Here is a 22,404-nt window from a genome sequence, read left to right as displayed (position 1 = left end):
CCCAGGCTTTTCTTTATTTTCCGCTTTTTTTCCATTTTAATTTTCTTTAAAAAAAAATAAAATAAATGAAGAAGCTCCTCCCTTAGAGGAGGGGACAGCCCCCCGGGTACCCCCTTCATCGCCACCTGGAACGTCTCCACGGCGTTGGGTGGAGGGGCTGCACACCCGGGAGGGGTCTCACACGGAGGTTGGGGGGTCCAGAGGGGGCACCGGGGGCTCGGTGGGTGGGTGGGGCTCCAGAATACGCATGGGACATGTGTGTGTCACACACACACACACACACACGTGTGCACGGCTGGGAGGCTGCAGAGAGACTAAAAGCTCCCCAGAGGATGGGGTGAGGACTGAACCCCCCCTCTCCAGCACCCTGACGTGCCCCCCATGCTGTCTGTGACACCTCAGAGGTGACATCACACGGGGCTGTGCCCCCCAGTGCACCCCCACACTGGCAGCGACCCCAGCCCAGCCCCCAGTTGGGGTGGGGGGGGCGCCGTGCCTGCACCCCCCCAGCTGCAGTAGGGGGTCTCAGTGGGTGGGGGGGTCTCAGTGGGGGGGGGCGGGGGCCGGGACCCCCAGCACCAGTTGTACCTGATGTGGCACCGGGTGGGACGTGGTGGAGTTTTCAGTGGGTGAGGGGGGGTCTCAATGGGTGGGGGTCCGGGATTCCCAGCGCAGTCGGTGCTGCAGTGATGGGGTGTCAGTGGGTGAGGGGGCTGGGACCCCCAGGGACAGGGGTACCCCAGGATGGAGTACTCAGTGATGGGGTCTCAGTGGGTGGGGGTCCAGGACCCCCAGGAAGAGGTGTACCCCAGTGATGGGTCTCAGTGGGTGCAGGGGACCCCCAGGAAGAGGTGTACCCCAGTGATGGGTCTCAGTGGGTGGGGTCCAGGACCCCCAGCACCGGCTCTACCCCAGTGATGGGATGTCACTGGGGGGGAACGGGGACCCCCAGCACCAGCTCTACCTCAGTATGGGGTACTCAGTGATGGGCTCTCAGTGGGTGGGTGGGAGCCCCAGAACTGGCTGTACCCCACTGTGGTGCAGGGATGCTGCAGGGATGGGATGTCATTTTGGGGGGGGGGAACCTGCAACCCCCAGAGCCAACTGAATCCCAGGAATGGGATGTCATTGGGTGGGGCCCAGGACCCCCAGCACCGGCTGTCCCACAGCCCAGCACAGAGATGCTCCAGTGATGAAGAGGGGAGCTGGTGCAAGGGTGACAGAGGACCTCGAGTGACAACAGGGCACTGCATTCCCCCCATCCCCCACCCAACCCCTGCTCCAGTGCCGTCAGCCGAAATAAGGGTTGTCGTGCTGGAAGTTGTAGTCGGGACAGACCTTCTGCACCAGCTTGTAATCGATGCTGAGGAAGGAGATAAAGATGCAGATGACCTTGAAGGGCTTGGCGCAGAGCCAGGCCGCGTGGCTCTGCGTGTGCTCCGTGAAGCAAACCTTGGACGGGTCGTAGAGGCACGGTTTGTTCTTCCTCGCCCTGTTCGTCTTCTCGTACTCCACGTGGCAGTTGAGCGCCTTGGCCGGGCGCCCCTCGGGCAGGGTGCTCTGCTGGGGAGGAGGAGGCGGCCGTGTCAGCGATGGAGGACCAGGCACCAACACCTCGAAACCCACCGCCTTGGAAGGGGGCACGATGCTGACGGAGACGTTGCCCAGGCTGGAGGAGTTGTGTCGGAAGTAGACGCTGAAGGTGCCGTTGATGTGGTCGACGATCTTCCCCGTCACCAAGAGGCTGAACTTGAGCGTCTTGATGTTGAAGTAGAAGTCGCCCCAACCAAAAATCTTCTTGGTTCGGCTCGATTTGAGGGTGGGCTTGCGGTGGGCGCGGGGGCTCAGCAGCTCCCCGGCTGTCTGGTTCTTCTGCCAGTCCCAGGGGCTCCGTCCGGTGCCCGCCGGTGTCCCCGCGTCCCGAGGGGGCTCTGCGGGGATCAGCCGCCCGGGGTCGAGCACTGGGGACTTCAGGGTGCCATAGGGGACATCCTTGAGGAGGCCAGAGGTGCCCATCTCCAGGTAGCCCAAGGTCTTGGCGATGTGACCGCCAGCACACACCGTCTGCGGGAGAGAGGGCAGAGACTGCACGAGCTGTGCCTGTGCCGTTTCTCATCCCTTTGCCTGCACCTTCCTCGTCCTCCTACCTACTTCTCCCTCCTCATCCTCTGCCTTCTCCCCCCTCCTCATCCTCCTGCTGGCAGCAGCAGGGCCGGGACCACACCAGCCCCTTCCCGAGGTTCCCCCAGTCACCAGAGAGCAGAGCCAGATGCCAGCCCTAGCCTGGGACCCCAACTCTGACATGTCCCCTGTCCCTCATCCCCCTGCCCACCTGCCCCTTGTGCCTCCATCCCTCATCCCGTGCTCCCGGGGTGCCCGCTGTGCCCTGCCAGCTGCTCCGGCACGCGGGATGCTGCTCCAGCAGCCCTGGCCTCGTCAATCACTGTCGCCCTGAGCTGCCAGGTGCTTGGCTGCTCTGGCAGTTTCTGCTCTGGATGACCTGAATCCCGGGGGGAAGGAGAGAGGGGGAGTGGGGAGGGGGTGGTGAGCAGAGGCACCAGCTGGAGGGGTTGGGGAGAGTATGGGGGGCTGTGCTCTCATGGGAAGTTGAGGCAGGTCCAGGGAATGGCTCCTGTCATTGCTGGGGGCTCATCCTGGCATCACTCTCCCTTACAGAATGGCTGGATGCCATTTCCTGCCTGGGAGTGGTCCCCACCAGGAATGATTGGGGTCCCATGAGCACCATCAGACAGGAGTGAGCCCCCCATGCCCACTCCTCCATGGCTGAGCGGGTCTCAGTGCAGGGTCTCCCTGCAGGGATGGAGCAGCACCACGGGGGGAGCCCAGCCAGGGACCCCCCCACATCCCCTGCTGAGCCAGAGGCTCCGTCTGATCCAGCCCTGGGACCCCCCTGAGCTGTGCCGGGCTGAGCTCCTAAATCTGCTCTGGTTGTGCTGCACCAGAGACAGGAACCCTGGGCAGGGCATACAGCCCCACCGTGTCTCTGAGAAAGGGATTTGGGGTGTCGCAGCCCGTCAGAGGGGGCCAGGGTGTGCAGTGCAGAGCTGCAGCTCAGCACCCATCCCTGCACCCCCAGCCCGGCCAGCCCCCCGCTCCCCCCGGCTCCTCCCGAGCTCAGCTGCTGCCTTCGCCCTTATCTATATTTCAACGCAGCTTCAAAGCCGGGCGTCTTCGCCAGCCAGAGAGGGGGGGGGCAGGACCGGGATGGCGAGATAACGAGGGGAGAGGGAGAGGGGCACCCCCCAGCTGAGAGAGCTGCATTTTTTTGGGAGAGGAGTGGTGTCTGCATGCCAACTCCGCTCCGTCTCTCCACCCGTCAGGCCTGGGATGCCTCACGCCCCACTGTGGGGAAGTCGAGGGGCACCCCTCAGCTAGGAGCCCCCCAAATCCTTCTGCAGCCACGGCGAGGGGCTGGGGGCTGCAGCCCGCAGGGAACACGCACAGCAGCGCGTCCTGCTGAGCCCCCACCACCGGGAAGGATTTCTGGAGGTTTCTGAGCTCTGCGTTGGATTTTCATCTCAGCCAGGGCTGGGAGCCAAGGCCGGTCCCCAGCAGTGCCGCAGGTGCCTGTGCTCTCCTCCCCTGCCTCAGTTTCCCTTTCCAATCCCCTCTCGCCGTGATCCCGTGCAGCGGTGAGGGGGGTACGATGTGATTGGGTTGGAGCCGGCTGTGATGGGAATCGCTGGAGGTGGCAACGCAGGAAGGACAGGGAAGGGACAGGGATGGGCAGTGGGGAGGGGACGCAGCGGGAGCAGCCGGGGACAGACACTGCCAGCACCCGCTGAGCCACTGCGGATCCCCGGGCCAGAACGGTGCGGGACAGATCCAGGGGCTGGGGGGCACAAACCGGGCACGGACAGAGCAAACATCCCCCATCCCCGCAGGAATAAAGGTGCCCCAACCTCTGCGGGCGAGAGGCCAGATTGGCAGCCCCCCAACCCCTCCAGTCCCTCGGCAGGAGCTGCTGGGGGAGCGGGGGATGAAAGGGAATTGCAGAGCAGGGCAGAGGCTGCGATGCAGCCAGGGCGATCGATTGCGGCACCGACGCAACCCGGGAGCTCGGGGGGACCCCTGGCTGCCCGCAGCCCCCGCTGAGCCCAGGCCGGCCGGGGGGCTCGGAGCCGGGGGGCTCGGGGCAGGGATGAGCAGGGTCAGGAACGCTTCAGCCACGGCAACGCCGAGGGGAGCCAAGGTCACCCCCCTGCGCCCTGGCAGCGCTGTCGGCATTCAGGGCAGGTCCCGTACACCTCGCGTTAAATATTAATGCTCCCGCTGTGCCGTCGGGGCGCAGCCACACGCACGTGGCCCTGAACCTCGTGGACGTGCGTTGTGGGAGCACGGGGGGGTCTCAGTGCCGCCCCCTCCCACCCTGTTCTCCCCAAGACCTGTGGCCGGTGGCAGGCACGGCGTGAGGGGCTCTGCCACCACGCGCAGGTTACCTGAGATGGTCGTTTTTCACTGTCACACTCACTGCTCTATCTACACATCACTGCTGCTCCCCTCCTCATCCTCTTGCTAGTGACCCCCTCCTCATCCACCTGCCTGTGCTCCTCCTCATCTTCATCATGATCCCCACAGCATCAGCCCACGGTTCAGCCGCTCTCAAGCCCCTCGTGTGCCCTTCTGTAGCAGTGTGGGGCTGCCGCGTGTCCGCAGGCACCGTGTGCCGCCCCCCGCGAGCACACGGAGCCAGGCGAGGATGCGGGAAGGGCTGGAGGCAGCTGCAGAGGGACCGAGGAGGCTCTCGGTGCCGGCATCAATTTGGTTTGTCAGGCCCGGCAGTGATGGCCACTCACATCCCATTTGCTGTCGGGGCCAAGCGCCGTCAGCTGCTCCCCCGAGACCCACGGTCACCTTGGTGGAGGGGAGTGGAGCAGCGGGAGGGGGACAGTGGGGGACAGGGGCCTGGCAGTCCTGGTGTGGGCTGGGCTGAGCTCCATCAGCACCCCAAGAGCAGGGCTGAGAACGATGGGGTACAGGCTCAAGGCAGAACAGCCCCCCCAGCACTGAGGGGGAGCAGAGCACCACAACAGCCCCCAACAAAGGCCTCATCTCTGCCACCAGCCTGTCCCTGTCCCAGGCTTGTCCCCATCTCTACTGCCAACCTGTTTTCATTACCACAGCCAGCCGGTCCCTGTCCCCATGGCCAGTCTGTCTCCATGCCCACCATCAGCCTATTCCTGTCCCTGTCCCCATTAGTACCACCACCCTGTCCCTGTCCCCACCACCACCCTGTCCCCACTAATATCACCACCCTGTCCCTTCCACCACCCTGTCCCCATTAGTACCACCACTCTGTCCCCACCACCATCCTGCCCCTGTCGCTACCACCACCCTGTCCTCATCCCTGTGGCCAGCCTGTTCCCATCCCCACCCCCTGTCCCCATCCTGTCCCCACCCTTTGCTGGGGTCCGCCAGCAGCACGGACACTGCTCCACTGCTCGGGGGTCTCCTGCTCTCCCCATGGGCTCAGGGTCAACCCAGCCTCTCCCCTGTCACCCCGACGCCTTCGTTAGCGCCAGGAGATTAATTGGAGGTGGTGAGCGACAATCCCCGCGGGCCCGCTCCCCCCGGCACGCGCAGCCCGGGGCGCCGTGGCATTTCCAAAGGTTAGCAGCAAACAAGGTGCCTCTGACAGCTCCCATTTATCTCCCGGCGCCGCGCGGGTGCTAATGCGGTGCCGCGGTGCCGCGCCGGGCTCCGCGGGGCTGCGGGAGGGACCCGGAGTGCCCAGGCGTGTCTGAGCAGCTGCTCGTGGGCGAGAGAGCACGGAGAGCTCCGGGATGGCTGTTCCCGAGTCTCTAGGTGAGAGTGTGCACCCATGGGTGCCGCAGGTGTGCGCCCGAGGCCACCTGTGCGCCCGAGGAATGCGAGGAATGCCAGCGGGTGCTCTCGAGCCTTGCTGCACATGCACCTGGGTGTGCACAGGCACCTCCACGTGTCTCCTGCGGGGACATCCGTGTGTGCACATGCACGGTGACACACACACCGTGACACAGCGGTGACACGCACATGCATGGAGCGGGGGGCTTGGTGTGGCTGCGCGTCCCGGGTGACGCGTTCCCGTGCTCCCTGTGTGCCCGCCCCCGTCGCCGCCACCATCCTGTCCCCATCTCTGCCATGTGGGCCCGCCCCCATCCCCACTGCCAGCCTGTCCCCATCAACACCGTCAGTCTGCCCCCATCCCTACGCCCAGCCTGTCCCCATCCCCACTGCCAGCCTGTCCCCATCCCCACTGCCAGCCTGTCCCCATCCCTACCCCCAGCCTGTCCCCATCCCTACCCTCAGCCTGTCCCCATCCTCACTGCCAGCCTGTCCCCATCCCTACATCCAGCCTGTCCCCATCCTCACTGCCAGCCTGTCCCCATCCCTACATCCAGCCTGTCCCCATCCTCACTGCCAGCCTGTCCCCATCAACACCGTCAGTCTGCCCCCATCCCTACGCCCAGCCTGTCCCCATCCCCACTGCCAGCCTGTCCCCATCCTCACTGCCAGCCTGTCCCCATCCCTACCCCCAGCCTGTCCCCATCCCCACTGCCAGCCTGTCCCCATCACTACCAACAACTTGTCCCCATCCCCACTGCCAGGCTGACCCTGTCCCTACAGTCAGCCTGCCCCCATTCCTACCACAAGCCTGTCCCAATCCCTGTCCCCATCCCAGTGCCACCATGTTCCTATCCCCATCGCTATCCCCATCCTTCCAGCCAAGCTGTCCCCGTCCCTACCAGGCAGGCAGGGGATGGCCCTGAGCTGCAGATGACCACCCTGGGGAGCTCTTGGTGCCGGGGCAAAGGACTGATGTGCTGCTGGGCAGCCCTGGGCTGACAGCGGGGGACTGGGCCACCAGGGAGGTGACACCTGGTTCCTCCCAGTCGAGGATGCTGGCAAGGGATCAAGGGCAAAAGGACAGGTGAACAGGTGACACACAGGGACAAGTCAGGACACACAGGCTGGACACACATGTCCAATCACAGAGATGGCAGGATGGATCCTGCCTGGAGAGGGGCTCAGCGAGGCCACCACAGGGCTTCTTCTGTCCTTCCTCTGCCCCCTCTGTGCTGCTGCAGCCACAACCCCTGACAGGGTGGTGGGAGGTGAGCATGACACCCCCTGCACCATGATGGGCATCTCCAGCACAGGGATGGGCACCCCAACACCAGGAAGGGGCACCCCAACACTGGGATGGGCACCTCAGCATTGGGATGGGCACCCCAACACCAGGAAGGGGCACCCCAACACTGGGATGGGGACCCCCAGCATCAGGACAGGTGAATCTGACACGAGCATCTCCTCAGCCAGAGGAGAGTCTGGATGAGCTCACCAAAGCTAAACCCACCAAATCCACCGAATTCACCAAATCCAACCAAACCCACCAAACAACCCACCAAAGCCACCATCAGGTCCTTGCAGCCGTGTGCCCGTGGTCCTGCTCCCGGTGACACTGACGTGCTGCCCCAAAGGCCGGTGTCACCTCCGGCAGAACCGTGACCCGCGCAGGGCCAGAGGGATTGGCTCTGGATCAGCTGTGCCTTCATCCCCCAAACAGACACCTCGCTCCTCGCTGACAGAAAAAAATATGCAAATGCCGCAGCTTTATTAACGCGCTCGGCACGCGCTGGCTAATAAATATTTCATAGCCCGAGTAGGACTTTTTTTCTCCCTCCTCCTTCTTTCTTTCGTTTTGGTTCCTTTTCCCTGTCACTCGTTTCCTGCCTTTTCTTTCCTCAGCCGTTGTTTTATTTATTTATTACTTTTAAGGGCTTCACGGTGAGGCAGGAGCTGGGAGGTAGCTGGGGGGGAGCCGGGAAAAATGTACATCCCGAGCCTCTCCCCCCACGGGTGAAAAAGGAAAGTGCTGTTAAGAGCAAAGGAAAAAAATATAATAGAAGGGAGGAGACGGCAGCAGGCAAAGGATTCGGGGCTTGTGTGACTCATTGGGCTGGAGGAGAAAAGGGAATGAATGGGAAAACAGGAGATAAACGGAGCGGGAGGGGGAGAAGGGGTGCGGGCGGGTGGGCAGCAGCCAGCAGAGAGGGGACATGGGGGTGGCGGGGGACAGGCACATGTGGCTGTTTGGCATCTGTCACCCAGCACCTCCCTGAGCTGACCAGAGGCCAACAGGCCTGGAATCGCCTTGCCTGACTTCGGAGGGACCCAGCTCCTTGTGGGAGTCACTGAGGTGGGGGGGTTGCTCCTGGGCACCCCCAGTCACACTGTGCAGGACGTGGGGACACGGGCAGCTCACGGGGATGGGGTGTGGGGACAAGGAAGTACAGCCGGCAGGGATGGTCCCAGGTCATTCCCACACCTCCAGTGCCAGGGATGTCCCCCAGGATCCTCCCCCACCTCGGCCCTGCCTCAGTTTCCCCCCAGCAGTGGGGTTCCCTCTATGTCCCTTCCAGTTCTGCAGCAGGTGAGGGCAGAGAGGCAGCAGCTTCCCCTGAGTCCCCCCAAAATAGGGGGACCCCAGACCCTCAGCAGTGCAGCCCCCACCTTCTGCCCGGCTGCTCCCCCCCCCCCCACCCCTCGCCTCACCATTTCACTTTATTATTGCAATAAATGTAGCCATAAAAGTGGCAGGTATTGGCGCGCACGGAGATCGCTGCTCCTGAGCTATGGAAATGTAATTTCGAGTGTGCCCGGGAAATTTTATAAGATCGTATCAGGCGGGATCATAAATCCCATTCCCAGCACCCTCCCACCCCCCCTACCACCCTGGATGAGACAGGGCCAGTGCGAAGGTCACCAGAGAGGGGGTAAAAACCGGACTGTCCCCTCGGTGACACCCCACCCCTGGGGTCCCCACACTGCACATCTCCCCCCAACATTCCCGGCGCCAGCTGGGATCTGTTCCTCCCAGGAGGTGGGGGACAGCAGCAAAGACACTGCTGTCCCCACACTCCCCCGGTGGCGGACTTTGATTAGAACCCTCCAAGAGACCCCCCAGGAGCTCTGGGGACCCTCAAGGCCATCTCTGGGACCGCAGCTCCTCTGGGGTCACAAGGACCATGACCCACAGCGGTCAGGAGCTCGCTCCCACCAGGAGCAGGGGACAGCGTGTCACTGCAGCCCAGGGTCCCCTGGGACCCCCCCAGGGCTGGATTCAGCTCCTCTTTTCACCCATCACCCAGCCCAGGCTCCGGCCCCTGGCAGGTGCCAGGTGAAGCATTGCTCTGCCTGCTGCAGGCCGAGGCTCCGCTGCCCTGTTCCCGAGGGGACAACGAGAGGGTCTCCCCACTGTGACATCAGCCCAGCAGCGGGGACGGTCACGGGGGTCACACGGGATCTGCGCTCAGCGAGGTGCGGTGGGAATTGATTTGGGATTGATTCGCGTCCCTGCTCTGTTCCTCCACAATGACTTTCCTTTTGCAACAGGGAGAAAAAAAAAAAAAAAAAAAAAAAAAAAAGCGAGGGGAGCTGAAAGGGAGCGGAGAGGAGGGAGGGGGGGGCACGGGCACGGGGACGTGATTATTCCTTCAGCAGCAATCCAAGCGGCGGGAGAGGAAGCTTCATCTTTCCTGGGCCATTTACCTCCAGCGCCAGAGCGCGAAGGCTGAGCCAGGCACCGCGGCGAGGCTGGAGCTCGGCCAGGGCACGGGCTGGGGGGGCTCCAGCTGCGGGGTCTCAGCGCGGTGTCACCCCGCGCTTGGGCCACCGGCTGCAGGGACCATGAGTCCCTGAGAGGAGGAGCTGTGGATGCAGAAAGAGCGGGCAAAGTCATTAATCCAGGAGTGTTAATTGGCAAGGGTGTGATTAGCGGTGGGGGCTCAGCTTGGGGGGCTGCTGGCGCAGGGGGGAGCACCCGCCTTAGCCCCCATCCGGCTCGGCCACCTCCGCCAGTCCCCAGCGGAAAACCGGCAATTAAAAACAGGAGTGAGCGGGGGAAAAAAAAGCAATAAAACCGGACCCGGCTTGGAGCCAGAACGGCACCGGGAAGCGCAAGGGTGGGAGGGTCTGGCTGGGGGGCACCCCTGGGTGCCCCCCCTTCCCCAGCCACTGCTCCCCCTCCTCGGTGAGGCTGCGCCAGCCACGCTCCAGGCTCCAGCCTTATTGAATCTCCCAGCTTAGGGTGCAAAGGGCACCAGAGGGAAGAGTTATTAAAAAAAGGGAAATGAGTCGCTTGGAAACCTTCTTTCGGAATAACAGTGTGTGTTTGTTTGGCGATAGATTAGCTCAGCCATGCTGAGCACACAGCACCCGCCGCAACGGCGGGCGGCTTCAGGGAGCCGCAGGAACGGCACCGGGGGATGCACGGAGCCGATCCCGGCCCCGCGGGCACCGGCCGGGCACCGGCCCGCTGCAGTCGGGCCCTGGAGCTCAGCACCCCCAGGGACCTCCGGCCAGACAGGGCTGCAGGGCGGCACCACCACCCAAACCCCATATCCTCTCCTCTGGCCCCAAATAATGCACACCTCTGAGCCAAGAACCGGGTAAATTCCCCCTAAAAATGCGAGCTGGGGAGGTGGGAATTGAGGGGGTCTTTGCGTGGAAAGGGTTGGCAGCATCTGCTAAGAGCAAAGCCGTCTGTCAGCCAGCAGCCCAGGAGACAGCTCCTGGGTGACAGCGAGGCGAAGGAAGGGACGAAGTGGATGAGTTTGGCATCCTGGGCCACCAGGCTCCGGCTGGCATGGCCACCGGCAGAGGCAGGCAGCATTCTCCTGCAAAGGGTTAATCCGAGAAGGAAAACCTGCCAGCAGCACTCAGGTGCTTCACAGACAGCCGCTGTCTCGCCCGCCTGTGCCAGCAAGGAGGGAAACCGAGGCACGGGGGCAGGGGGTGTGGAGGGGGGCACGTTCTGGCAAAGGCAGCAGAGATGGAGCAGGGGGAGGGAAGACCCCGTTGTCCCTGTCCTGGTCCTGCTGCGGCACTCAGCCCACCATGGGATCATCGTGGCTTCATCCCGGTGTTCCTGCCTGTTCCAGCCTGTTCCTGTCCAATCCAGGGCCAGCATCACCCATCCCCTCCACTGCTGCATCTTGCTCGGTACTGGGTGGGGGTCACCCCATCACCAGGCCATGGGGCACCCAGGGCGAGGGTGGCATCTGCCTTTCAGGAGCCCTGGGGGATGCGGATAGAATCGCCCTTCATCCATCCCTGGCCGGCTGTGCCCACCCAAGGGTCCTGGGTGTGCCTGGGGGACTGGCTGGGACCCTCAGCACTGGGGAGCCAGGCCAGCCCCACCCGGGAGTGGTCCCCCAAGATTTAATGCTCAATGAAAAGAAAATAATGGAATGCATAAAAATAACGCAGGAGCCTGGGAAAGGCTGGGGAGGGGCGGCGGGGGGGTGTCACTTGCAATCAGAGGTGGGCTCGTCCCCCTGCCTATTCCAGCCCTGCCAGCGCAGCAAAGCTCGAGAAGCAGCAGCCACGAAGGGTAGGGGGCCGAGGAGGGTCGGTCTGCAGCCCCACGGTGGGAACAGGCACCCGCTGGGCTGGGAGAGTTTGTCCATCCCAGTAGGGATGATCCCAACACACCAGTGTCACCCATTAAACACCACCAGCAAACCCACGGCACGGGGGTGACACGCTGGGGGTCCCACACGCTGGGGGTCCCACTCTCCTGCACAGCAGGGACAAGGCTGTCACTGCTGCCCTGCGAGGTGCAGCCCCACCAGCCTCTTCTCCCAGTGCTCCCAGCGCGGTGCTGGTGGGATGCAGCACTAGGAGCTCCAGTCCAAGATGCCCACTGGAGCCGAGAGAAAACCAGTGGGACCCCCCACCCATCCAGCTGCCTCCTGACCCCCCCAAAGACACAGGGAAAGTTTATCTCCAACAGGCCCAAAGAGCCGAGGTGCAGGAATGGCTCCGTTTCCCTTCCCCACACCCGGTGGGCGCACGGCCCGGCCCCTCCTGGAGCCCTGGGTGGGGAGGAGGGTTCTGGACCCCCACGGCAGAGGGGTCGGGGCTCAGGGCATCTCCCGGGGTTATCCTTGTGCAGGAGGTTCCTGGACGCCCACCCCATGCCCCAGGCCGTGTGTGTGCCCCCCAGCTCTGATCCCCCCCGTGTTTCCCCTCAGCACCGCCGCCTGCGTGGGCAGGGTGGGGGGGCCAGGGCAGCGCCCTGCTCCGGATTTCATCAAAACAAACCCATTTGTCTTGAAGCAGCTCCAGCACCGACAGATGCTCTGCAATGGATGGACACGGGGAGGGGGGGTCACGCCGAGCCACCCCCACACGCGGGCACGCGTCTCCCCCTCCCCACGCGGGGAGCAGCAACCAGGGAGAGACAAGTTACAGGAGCCTTTGCCTTGGGGGGGTCGGGTGGTGCGGGGGGAGGGGGGTGGAAATGGGGGGTCCCTGATGTGCATCCAATTCCCGAGAGGGAATTGACTCGTTTGATTTTATTCATGAAACACAGAAAGTAAAAATGGAGTGTCAGGAAATCAGATCGGCTGGGTGATGAGCCCGGCCCCCCCGGGCTGGGCTGGGGGGGCTCCATCTCCTCCCCCCCTGCTCCTGACCACCGCGGCGTCGGATGCAGCTGTAGCACCCCGAGGGGCTGCAAGAGGAGGTGGCGGAGGGGGGACACGCGGGGGTGAGTGGCCTTGAGAAGCTTTCAGAGTATCTGGGACTGGGGGACACTGTGGGGGGGACTCTGCAGGCGGGGGGCTCTCTGCGGCTGCAGCAGCTCCCACAGACAGGAGAAGGGGGGGAAGAGGCAAAGCCCCCTGCACCTCCCAGCCCTGTCCCGGGGGTCGAGACCCCCGCGCGTCCTCCCCATGAGTGGAGACCACTCGGTGAGATGAGGATGGGGCAGGTGGGAGAAGCTCCTCGGCAGGGCTGAGCCCCCCCGTGCAGAGGCTGAGGCCGAACAGAATCGGGACAGGAATGAGGCGTCTCCTCTGCAGGTGGTTTTGGGGCTCACGCCCTTGGCAGAAGCAGGGAAAAGCTGCCCCCCCCAAGTCCTGCGTGGGCCCCCCCCTCGCTCCCCGACACGGCCGCCGTGGGGAAGTCACGCTGCTCCCCCGTCCCCAGGTGTGCTGCAGGTGCGGGACGAGGGTTCCCCCGATCCCCCCGCGGAGCCCGCAGCAGAGGGTCCGACCCACCCACGCGTGGCCGCCCCCACGCTCACGCTGGGCTCCGTCTCTCTGCTCCCCCCATCCGCACCTGCCAGACGGCGCCGGGGGGATGTCGGAGGGGCTTCACCGGCCACGGGACCCCCTGAGGCTCCCCCCGACACCACAACTCCTCCCGAGCTCCGGGACAGCCCCGTGCCCCTCCAACTTGGGGGATGGGGGCAGGACCCCCATATGCCACCCCTGTCAGCCTCCCCCCCCATACAACTCTCCGGTTCACCCCCCCTCTCCGTGTCTGCTTGACCCCCCCACAACAGTCCGCTCTTTCCGTGACTGCCACAGCCCCCCCCCCCAATGCGCGAGACCCCCCCCCCCCCGAACCACATCAGGACCCCACACCTTCTCTCCCGGATTTATCCTACGCCCCCCAAAAACTGCACGACTCCCCCTTCCTGAATGCCCCTCACCACCCCCCCGGCCCGGTAATGCCCCCCCCGTGCCCGGTAACGGCGCAGCCCCGCGGCAGCGGCGCCTCTCCCGGCCGGGCATCCCCAGTGCCCCGTACCTGCAGCAGCAGCAGCCCGGGCCCGAGCAGGGGCAGGCGGCGGCGGAGCATCGCGGGGCTCCGGGAGCGGCGGCGGCGGCGGCGGCGGCGGTGAGGGGCGGCGGGAAGAAAGTTGGAGACTTGCGGGGCCGGGCGGTGCCTCGGCGGCCCCGCCAATCCCGGTCGGCGGGGGGGCACCGGGGGGGCGGCTCCGGGGGCGCCAGGACCCCGCACCGAGCACCGGCGGTTCCGCCACACACCGGGGAGAGGGGGAGAGGGGAGAGCTCCGCACCTCGGGGTGCTTCCGAGGCTGTTCCTCCTCTCCCCACGCATTTTGGGGTGCCCCTGGTTCTAGTCTCCCTCCGCTTCTTTCAGCATCCCGCGGTGTCCCCGATCCTGCCCCTCGCCTTCTCCATCAACCCGAAGTGTCCCTGGTTCTACCCCCCCGCAACTTCCCTCCCACCCCGGGTATCCCCTGCTGTTCCCCGCTTCTTCTCCATCACCTCGGGGTGCCCCTGGTCCCGCTCCACCTCTTCCCCAGCAGCGAGGGTGCCCCGGGTCCTGCCCCCCCTTCCCTCTCCTGGAGACCGCCGCACCCCGGGACATCCCGGTCCTGCCCCTCTCCCCCGAGACCCTGCATTCCCCGGCCCTCGATCCTCCAGCACCCCGGGGTGCCCTCCCTCCTGCTCCATCTTCCTGCTCCCCCAGATGCTCCCGGATTTGTCCCCCTCGTCCCTCGGGATGCTCCCGGTCCTGCAACCCCCTCGTCCCGTCTCCCGGAGTCCCCACAGCCCGCTGGAGGCACCAGGGGGACGGTGACAGTGCTGTCCTTCCTGGGGAGGGCAGAGGGTCACCCCCCCTGCTCAGCCCCCCAAAACTTCAGCAGGAAGGGATGGGGGGCACCCTACGGAGCGTTCTGGGGGGCACCCCAGACCCTGCCACACCCGAGGGGGTCTTTTTCTCCTGCATCCCCACCCGCGTGGGGCTGGACACGCCACCTGCGTCACCTGCACGGACACGTGTGTGCACATGGACACGCGTGTGCTCAGCGCGGTGCCGGGCCCCTCTCCCAGGGGTTCTCACCCCCCGAGGGGTTGTCACCACCCACCACCTCCCCACAGCCCCCTCTGCACCCCATCAATTTATCATTATTCCTATTCTTGCCGTTACAACTGTGATTATCCTGGGAAGCCGCCGGCGGGGACTCGGAATCGGCGAGGCTGGGGACATTCGGGGGGGGACCTGGGGGAAACTCGGGGGGCCTGGGGGCACGCGGGGGTGGTGGGGACACGCGGGGGGGCACTGCGGAACCCCGCGGACATGCGGAGACGGAATGATAAAGAGTAAGGGAGAAATGGGAAAAGGGAAAGGGCGAGGAATGAGGAAGACGGAGCCGGTGAGGAGAGAGGAGAGAGCAGAGCCACCGAGAGCGGGGCGCCCAGAGGTGCTGGCATCAGCGGGGTCCCAACCAGCCCCAGGCCAGCCCCGTGGGGACCCTGGGCGTGCGGCCACCTGGCCGCTTTCTGCCCGAGGTCCTCAGCTGGGGTTCACAGGAGCCTCCCCCACTTCAGGAAGAATCCCCCAACCTCCCCTCCTTTACTGCTGCCCCAGTGGGTGTGAGACCCTCTGCTAACCCCAGAGCCCCCCGTTCCTCCCTGGCCCCCCACTTCTCGCACCGCAGGAGACTCTGGACCCCTCTCCCCTCCCAGCGGGGGTCCCCCAGCGCTGCTCCCCCCGGGGCCACATTCACCCTGCGGAGGGTTGGGACGGCTGAAGCTTGGGGAGGGGCTGTGGGGGTACAAAGACCCCTCGGGACCTCCGCTACATCGCCAAAATACTCCCCGAGTGGGTCCCCGTGTCCCTGATGGTCTCACAGGGGAGCAAACGCACCCCGGGGTCTGAGAGGGGTTCGGGGGGGGCTCTGGAAGAGTTCCCCCCCTCCCACCTTAAGAGCCCACGGGGCTGAAATGGGAGGAGGAGAAGCAAGCGGGGGAAGGGTGGGGATGAATGGGGAAGAGAGTGAAAAATAGAAAATATCGAAGGAAAAAGATAAAAAGGGTTTGGTGCGGGGGGGCCGAGGGGGGGAAGAAGAGGGGAAAGGGAGGAAAAACCTCGGGAGGAGATTTAAGGACCGATAAGTGAACAAAGAGCCGGTATTGAAATAGATCTGAGGCCGCCGGCGCCCGGCGCGGGGTTGGGGGGGCTCAAAGGCAGCGGCTGCGGGGGGCCGGGGGCTGCCGAAGCCGATGGTGATGGGGAAGGGGCGAGGGGCGACCCGCTCTGCTGAGCCACCGGCCGGGGGCCACCAGGACCTGCCATGGCCCTGGGGGGGTCCCTGACAGTCACCTGGCACGTGGCGAGGCTGCCCCGATGCCACCAAGGCTCGATGCCCTGAGGGTTCCGTGCCACGAGGGAGCCCGGCCATGAGCCCCCGCAGCACGACCCCCGCACCCCGGGGCGGCCTCTGGCGGGGTCCTGCCCATGGGCGTAAGGGGGGTGCCAAGTGAGCCCCCCACCCGCAGCACCCGGTGCTGTCCTTGTCACCCCTGTGGTTGTGGCAGGGCAGGAGGATGAGAGGGGCGGCCCCACGGGACGCGTGTCTGTGGGGGGGACACGGAGTGGGGGACACACGGGGGGTATATGAGGGGGACACACGGGAGGGGGAAAAGGGAAACTGGGGGGACGTGGAGGATGCTCAGGGGATATGAGGGACACAAGGGGGGGACATGGGGGATATGAGGGTGGGTTTAAGGGGGGGTCCATAGGGGCGTGCAGGTGGGACACACGGGGGACACGCGAGGGGACCGTGGAGCAAATACAGAAGGGATACAAGGGGGAGGCTCACGGTGGGGAGAGATACACGTGAGGGTTCCGGGGGGGACACACGGGACGATTAGGGGGGACACGGGACGGGATACGGGGGGACAGGAGGGCCACATGGGGGGACACGGGGGGGTGCCATGGAGAGGGTCACAAGGAGGGGGTCACAGGGGGGCGTTACACAGAGGGGGTCACACAGGAGGGGTCACACAGGGGGCCACAGGGGGGGGTCACACGGAGGGGAACACATGGGGGGGCGACACGGAGGGGGTGACACGGGGGGGTGACACGGGGGGGTGACACGGGGGGGGTCACGGGGGCGCGCGCGCTGCGCCCCCGCTCAGTTCTCGATGGCGGTGTCGCCACCTGGTGGCGGCTCCTGGAACTGCGGGTGCCGGTTCCCGGTGCCGGTTCCCGGTGCCGGTTCCCGGTGCCGGTTCCCGGCGGTCGATGACGGTGCCGGTACTCGGTGCCCGTGCTCGGAAATCCCTGTGCCCCCTCACCCCACCGGTGCTCCCCCCTGCACCACGCGGTGGAACGAGACCCTGGTGGGATTCTCCTGTCTTTACAGCAACCACCTGTGACCCCCCCTCCCCATGACCCCCGTACACGTGAGCCCCCCGAGGCCCCTCATCTTCCCACCCCATAAACCCACGACCTCCCCTTCTCAATCCCCGGGGCCAGGACTGGCACCTCTGGGCTTTGGGGGCATCACAGCCACGACCCCTGGTGCCCGGGCTCCCCCCAAAGCTGCCCCCACCCACTCCCACCCCTCCTCTCCAACCAGCAGCCTGCGCTTCAGTTTTTAAAAATTTTATTTATAACAATATCTGTTTTGTTTAGTTGTAAAGTAATCCAGCAAAAATTATTAAAACATTTCCCCCCAATAAAAGGATGGGGTCCCCCCCCGCCCCCCCCCACATGCGTTTATTTATTTCTACTAAAAAAGCTAGGTCATTTCCAGGGTTGGGTTTTTTTTTTTTTTTTGTGGGTTTGTTTTTTTGTTTTTTTTTTTTCTTTTTCTTTTTTCCTGTTAAAAAATGTGCATGTTGGAGAGCGGGTGAGGGGCAGGTGAGAGGTTGGAGCGGGGGGGGTTAAGGGGCTGGGGACCCCCCCGCACCGCAGCGGGGCTGGGGGCTTCATCCTGGCCCCTGTAACAGTCGGGCAGAGAATGGGGGAGAGGGAGGCACAGAGAGGGAGGGGAAAATAAGGGAAAGAGGGGAAAAGGGAAGGAGGGAGGGAGAGGGAGAATGGGGGGGAAAACAGGGGAGGAAGGGGAATGAGGGGCTGGGGGGGATTTGCAGAGGCCAAGCTGCAGGAGAAGGGGGAAGGCAGGGAGCAGCAGGGGGGAAGGAAACGGGGTCCCTGGGGAGGGGAGCTGCTGCAGTTGGAGATGGTTTGGGAGAATGTGGGACCCCCCTTCTGCCTCCCCCCGACCTGTGCCCCCCGGAGCAGTGACCCCACGTCTCCCGTCAGCCCCAGCCCCGATGTGCTCACCCCGGTACCACCACACTCCAGCCTGTCCTGGGGGCGAGAGGGGCTGAGAAAGGGAAAGGGAAAGGGGGGGGGCCCAATGTAAAGAGATTTAAAATAAACCAAAAGCCGGGTCTGGCAATGAAGACGCCGAGGCCTGGGACCGGGGAATATACAGGTAATAATACTGCTCACATAGAAAAGTAATAATCCTTCATTTGTACATTTATACAGCGGCTCGTGGCCCTCCCCCCGGCCCCCCCACCCGGCGGGGGCTGTGCCAGGCCCGGGCACCGCGGCCCCGCAGCCCCTCGTCCCCATGCCCCTATGCCAGGGGGTCTGCCAGGTCATCGTCCCCCCGTGCCAGCAGCTCCCGTTTCTCGTCCGTGCTGGCCAGGGAGTTACGGCTGTTGTGGGCGCCCATGTACAGCGTGGCATAAACCGGGTTGGTGAAGTTGGTGGGCTGCAGAGAAGGGGGAGCAGGTGAGAGGGGGCACAGACAGCCCCCCTCTGCCCAGAAGGGTCAACCCCAGGGGTGTTCTCAGCGCTGGGGTGACTCGGTGAGAGCTGCCACCAGCTGTGAGCTCCTCCTGGGACATGGGACAGTTCCACTGGCCCTGGCTGCAGCCCCCAGCCCCAAAGCCTTTGTGACCTCTCAGAGCCCTCCAAAGCCTTTGTGACCCCTCAGAGCCCCCACCCCCAAAGCCTTTGTGATCTCTCAGAGCCCTCCAAAGCCTTTGTGACCCCTCAGAGACCCCAGCCCCAAAACCTTTGTGAACCCCCATAGTCTCCACCAGCCCCAAAGCCTTTGTGACCCCTCAGAGTTCTCCTAGTCCCAAAAAGTTCGCAAACCCTTAGAGCCCACCCAGCCCCAAAGGCTTTGTGATCCCTCAAAGCCTTTGCAACCTCTCAGAGCTCCTGGAACTGAAGCCTTTGAGATCCTCAGAGCCCCATCAGCCCCAAAGCCTGTTCAGCCCTGCAGAGGCCCCCCAGGACTGCTGCACAGAGAGCCCTGACAGCCACAGCAATGTGTCCCCCACCCTGGCACGTGTCCCCCCTACACGTCCCAGTTCGGACAGGACCCTGCAGAGCTGACAGCCCCTCACCTTGTCAGGGTCCAGGGCAAAGTCGGCGTCCAGCAGCTCCCCCACGTCATCATCGGGCTCCCCCTCGTACATTTTGTAGGTGGGATTCCCGATCTCCACGTTCATGGCACCGTTTGTCATCCTCTGGTGCTGGAAGCCCTTGGCACTGAGGTGAGGGAGGCACATGGTCAGTGCCAGTGACATCCCTGGCTGTCCCCCACTCTCGAGGTTTTCACAGCCAGCAGGGGCAGGTCCTGCCCCTCCACCCCACTGGAACTCACCCTTTAATTCTCCACTTGTACCAGACAAAAGCCACCACGGTGAGGAGGATGAGGAGCAGCAGGATGGGGATGACGATGGAGGCTGTTCCTGTGGGAGTAAGGCATAGAACAGTCAGAACCTGGGGACGGGGACAGTGCTCACAGGAGGCTGGCCATGTCCCCCTTCCACCACAGAAGAGTCACACAGGGACACTGCGCAGCCCTGGATCACCAACAACCCCCCAACACCGTGGAAGGAGGGGGTCACACGCTGCTCCCCCCACTTACGGCTGCTCTGCTGCTCGCCCACGATGAAATCCTCGCAGCGTGGGCCCGTCATCCCCGTGGGACACCTGGGAGGGCAGGGAGAGCACCGGGATTAGCGGGGCAGGGCCATGCAGGGAGGGAGAGAGGGAGAGGTGGGCACAGACCTGGGGCAGGGTGGGGTGGGGGCACACAGATCGGGGTGTGTCAGTGATGTCTCGGGGGGGCAAAGAGCCCGCCTGTCCCCCCCCTCCCATGTCCCCTCCTCTCTTACAGGCATTCGGGCAGCTGTGTCTTGTCGCTGATGGAGCAGGTCCCGCCGTGGAGGCAGTAATTGTCACACGTCAGGCAGCTCGGGGCTATCTTCCCATCAGGGCAGCTGTGGGGGCACAGAGGATCAGCCCCATGGGTACCACCAGATATCCTGTGTCCTCCTGGGTGTTCTGTGCTCCCCTCCAGCCCCTCGGGACTCATCTGTTGGCTCGTCCCACCCACTCATGGTTGGGACACCAGGATGGGCTTTGGGGAGACACTGAGACACCTCCACCTCCTCCTCCCATGACGGTCAGCTCCCCTGGATTTATCTGCCCTGAATTACCGACCCAACTGTGGCTGATCCTGCCTGACCCAGGTTTCTTGGGGGTCTCTGTGCCCACCACCCCTTGTCCTCCCTCCAGCTTGACACTCCCAGCACCTACATGCAGGAGACCTCCCCGCTCTGCTTGTTGATGCTGCACTTGCCCTCCTGGCACCGGGAGCACTTGTTCTCCTGGCACTGGGCACCCTCGAATTGAGGGGGGCAGCGGCACTGCTTGGCACCACTGGCTGTCATCTGGCACACGCCGTCGTTCTCACAATAGTCAAAGCACTGCCCTGTGGGGGGACAAGGGGGTCAAGGGTGGGCAGCCCCTCTGCCACCCCTCCAGAGGGCAGCTGGTGGCCCTGGTCCCCCATGGAGCACCACCCCACATAGCATCACACCAGAGGGGGATGTGGAAATCCAATCCCACCAGTGCTGTCCCCAGGGATTCCCCCCAAAGAGGGGGACATGGGAGCCCAACCCCTGATGCTGTCCCCAGGTATTCCCACACAGCATCCCCCAAAAGAGGGTTGGGATACCAAGCCTCTGGCACTGTCCCCAGAGGTCGCCCCCAGTCATCCCCAAAAGAGGGACACCCATCCTCCCGATGTCCCCACTGCTGTCCCTAGATGAGAGACACCCACCCTCCCAATGTCCCCACTGCTGTCCCCAGGTGTGAGAGACACCCACCCTCCCGATGTCCCCACTGCTGTCCCCAGGTGTGAGGGACACCCACCCTCCCGATGTCCCCACTGCTGTCCCCACCCCGCGGCACAGCGTGTGGCACTCACGGTACTGGCAGCGGTCCCCGATGAAGGTGGGTGGGCAGCGGCAGCTGGGCTGGTTGCCCTGGTTCACCGTGCAGCTGCCGTTGTGCTGGCAGTAGTCCGTGCACACCTGCTGGTTGCACCGGGGCCCGGTGAAGCCGGTGGGGCAGCGGCAGGTCGGCATTCCTGCGGGTAAAACCCGTTAGCTCTGTGCCCACCCGTCCGTCCATCCATCCATCACCGACCCCTCGGCTCACCTGAGGGGGAGGCGGCGCAGGTGCCCCCGTTCTGGCAGTAGTCCCAGCACTGGTCGATCTGGCACTTGTCCCCGTTGTAGCGCGGCTGGCAGCGGCACTTGGCCTGTTTGCGGGCGTTCAGGAAGCAGCTGCCGCCGTTCAGGCACACCAGGTCACACGTGTCGGTGGTGGGCACTGGGAGGGAGGGATGGAGGGGATGGAAGTGAGCAGGGCTGGGCTGGCAGGACCCAACCTTCCTCCTCATCCTCCTCCTCTCCTCCTCTGGCGTCACCTACCGACAGGGGAGACGGTGGGCGAGGGAATGACCACGCAGGTGCCGTTGTCCAGGCGTTTGCCGTTGGGGCAGGTGCACACGGGGCCGCTGGGGCTGAGCAGGCAGAGCCACTCACACTTCTTGCGGTCACAAGGGTTGGTCACTGCGGGGGGAGAGGGCTCAGGTGGTGAGGACAACACGGAGAGGACAGCAGGGTGGTGACAGCATGGTGACCCACAGCTCTTCTTGCTCCACAGCACCTTTAGGACATTCCTCTCTACAGCCCAGTGCTGTCCCTCCCATGCCCTGAGGTGACCATGTGACACCACTCACCACTGCAGCTGGACTCCCCCAGTCCACCTCACCAAACCCAGACACCCCCACTTTGGGCAGGGAGCTGGGAGTCTGAGTCCCCTCTTCCCAAGCCGGCACCTCACATCAGGTATCAGTCCCTGGCACCTCCCTACTATCCCAGGAGCAGGGTGGGGGTCCCTGGCTGACACACACCCTCTGGCTGCTTGTACTGGTGGTAGAGCACGACGTCGGTGGCGTGGTTGAGCCCGGATGTCAGGTTGGTGACAGGCTTGTGCCCAAACTTGTGAATCTTGAAGATGCGGTTGTTGATGTAGGTGACGCCGTAGATGTAGTCCTCAAAGATGTCGATGCTGAACGGGTGGCTCAGCCCTGGGGAAACCAGCAGGGGACATGTGGAGGCAGGAATTTGGGGTAGGTCCAAGGCCAGGGACCCCCATGGGGCGTCCCTTACCCTTCTTGTTGTCGATGGCCACGACGGGGTCGGTGCCGTTGAGCCGGATGCTGCCGATGACAGAGAGCTTGGCGTCGGCCCAGTACAGCCTCTCGTTGTGGTAGTCCACGGCCAGGCCTGAAGGGACACAGCCCCCAGTGAGCCCCCAGTCCACCCCAAGCCCCTCCTGACCAACTGACCCACAGAGCAGTCCCCCCATTGCCCCTACTGCCACGGGGCTCCAAGCCCCCAGAACAACCCTCCCCAACACAATTGGTTGAGCATATCCCCATCATGGTTTTGTCCCCTCCTGTCACCT

At 64.2% G+C, this 22,404-nt stretch overlaps 2 protein-coding genes across 2 annotated transcripts in view; both read right to left on the bottom strand.

Annotated features, from left to right (window-relative positions):
• Positions 1-1,284: 1,284 nt before the first annotated feature.
• On the bottom strand, positions 1,285-13,653 carry NXPH4 (neurexophilin 4). Its single transcript, XM_066337417.1, has 2 exons — positions 13,603-13,653; positions 1,285-2,064 (listed from the first exon to the last, which is right to left on the bottom strand). The coding sequence occupies exons 1-2, from the start codon at positions 13,651-13,653 to the stop codon at positions 1,291-1,293; spliced, it is 825 nt and encodes a 274-aa protein (XP_066193514.1). The 3' UTR covers positions 1,285-1,290.
• Positions 13,654-17,393: 3,740 nt separating this feature from the next.
• The window catches only part of LRP1 (LDL receptor related protein 1), a 78,797-nt gene continuing 73,786 nt past the window's right edge, over positions 17,394-22,404 (bottom strand). The window contains exons 79-89 of the mRNA XM_066337468.1: positions 22,107-22,223; positions 21,848-22,024; positions 21,363-21,503; positions 21,088-21,261; positions 20,855-21,016; positions 20,182-20,356; positions 19,758-19,862; positions 19,508-19,572; positions 19,241-19,328; positions 18,981-19,125; positions 17,394-18,337 (exon numbers count right to left, since the gene is read on the bottom strand). Of these exons, the coding sequence (XP_066193565.1) occupies positions 18,200-18,337; positions 18,981-19,125; positions 19,241-19,328; positions 19,508-19,572; positions 19,758-19,862; positions 20,182-20,356; positions 20,855-21,016; positions 21,088-21,261; positions 21,363-21,503; positions 21,848-22,024; positions 22,107-22,223 (1,487 nt within the window). The 3' untranslated portion in view covers positions 17,394-18,199. The remainder of the gene's footprint in view (positions 18,338-18,980; positions 19,126-19,240; positions 19,329-19,507; positions 19,573-19,757; positions 19,863-20,181; positions 20,357-20,854; positions 21,017-21,087; positions 21,262-21,362; positions 21,504-21,847; positions 22,025-22,106; positions 22,224-22,404) is intronic.

This window comes from Sylvia atricapilla, chromosome 29 (genome assembly GCF_009819655.1).
Source record: "Sylvia atricapilla isolate bSylAtr1 chromosome 29, bSylAtr1.pri, whole genome shotgun sequence".
NCBI lineage: Eukaryota > Metazoa > Chordata > Aves > Passeriformes > Sylviidae > Sylvia > Sylvia atricapilla.
The sequence above is the reverse complement of the archived record's forward strand: the minus strand, read 5'-3'. Positions and strand labels throughout refer to the sequence as shown.

Excerpts from the sequence above, each read along its gene's own strand:
- NXPH4 (XM_066337417.1), bottom strand. The coding sequence starts at position 13,653 with ATGCTCCGCCGCCGCCTGCCCCTGCTCGGGCCCGGGCTGCTGCTGCTG. Across the intron at positions 2,065-13,602 it reads CCGGGCTGCTGCTGCTGCAG|ACGGTGTGTGCTGGCGGTCA; the intron begins GTACGGGGCACT and ends TCTCTCCCGCAG.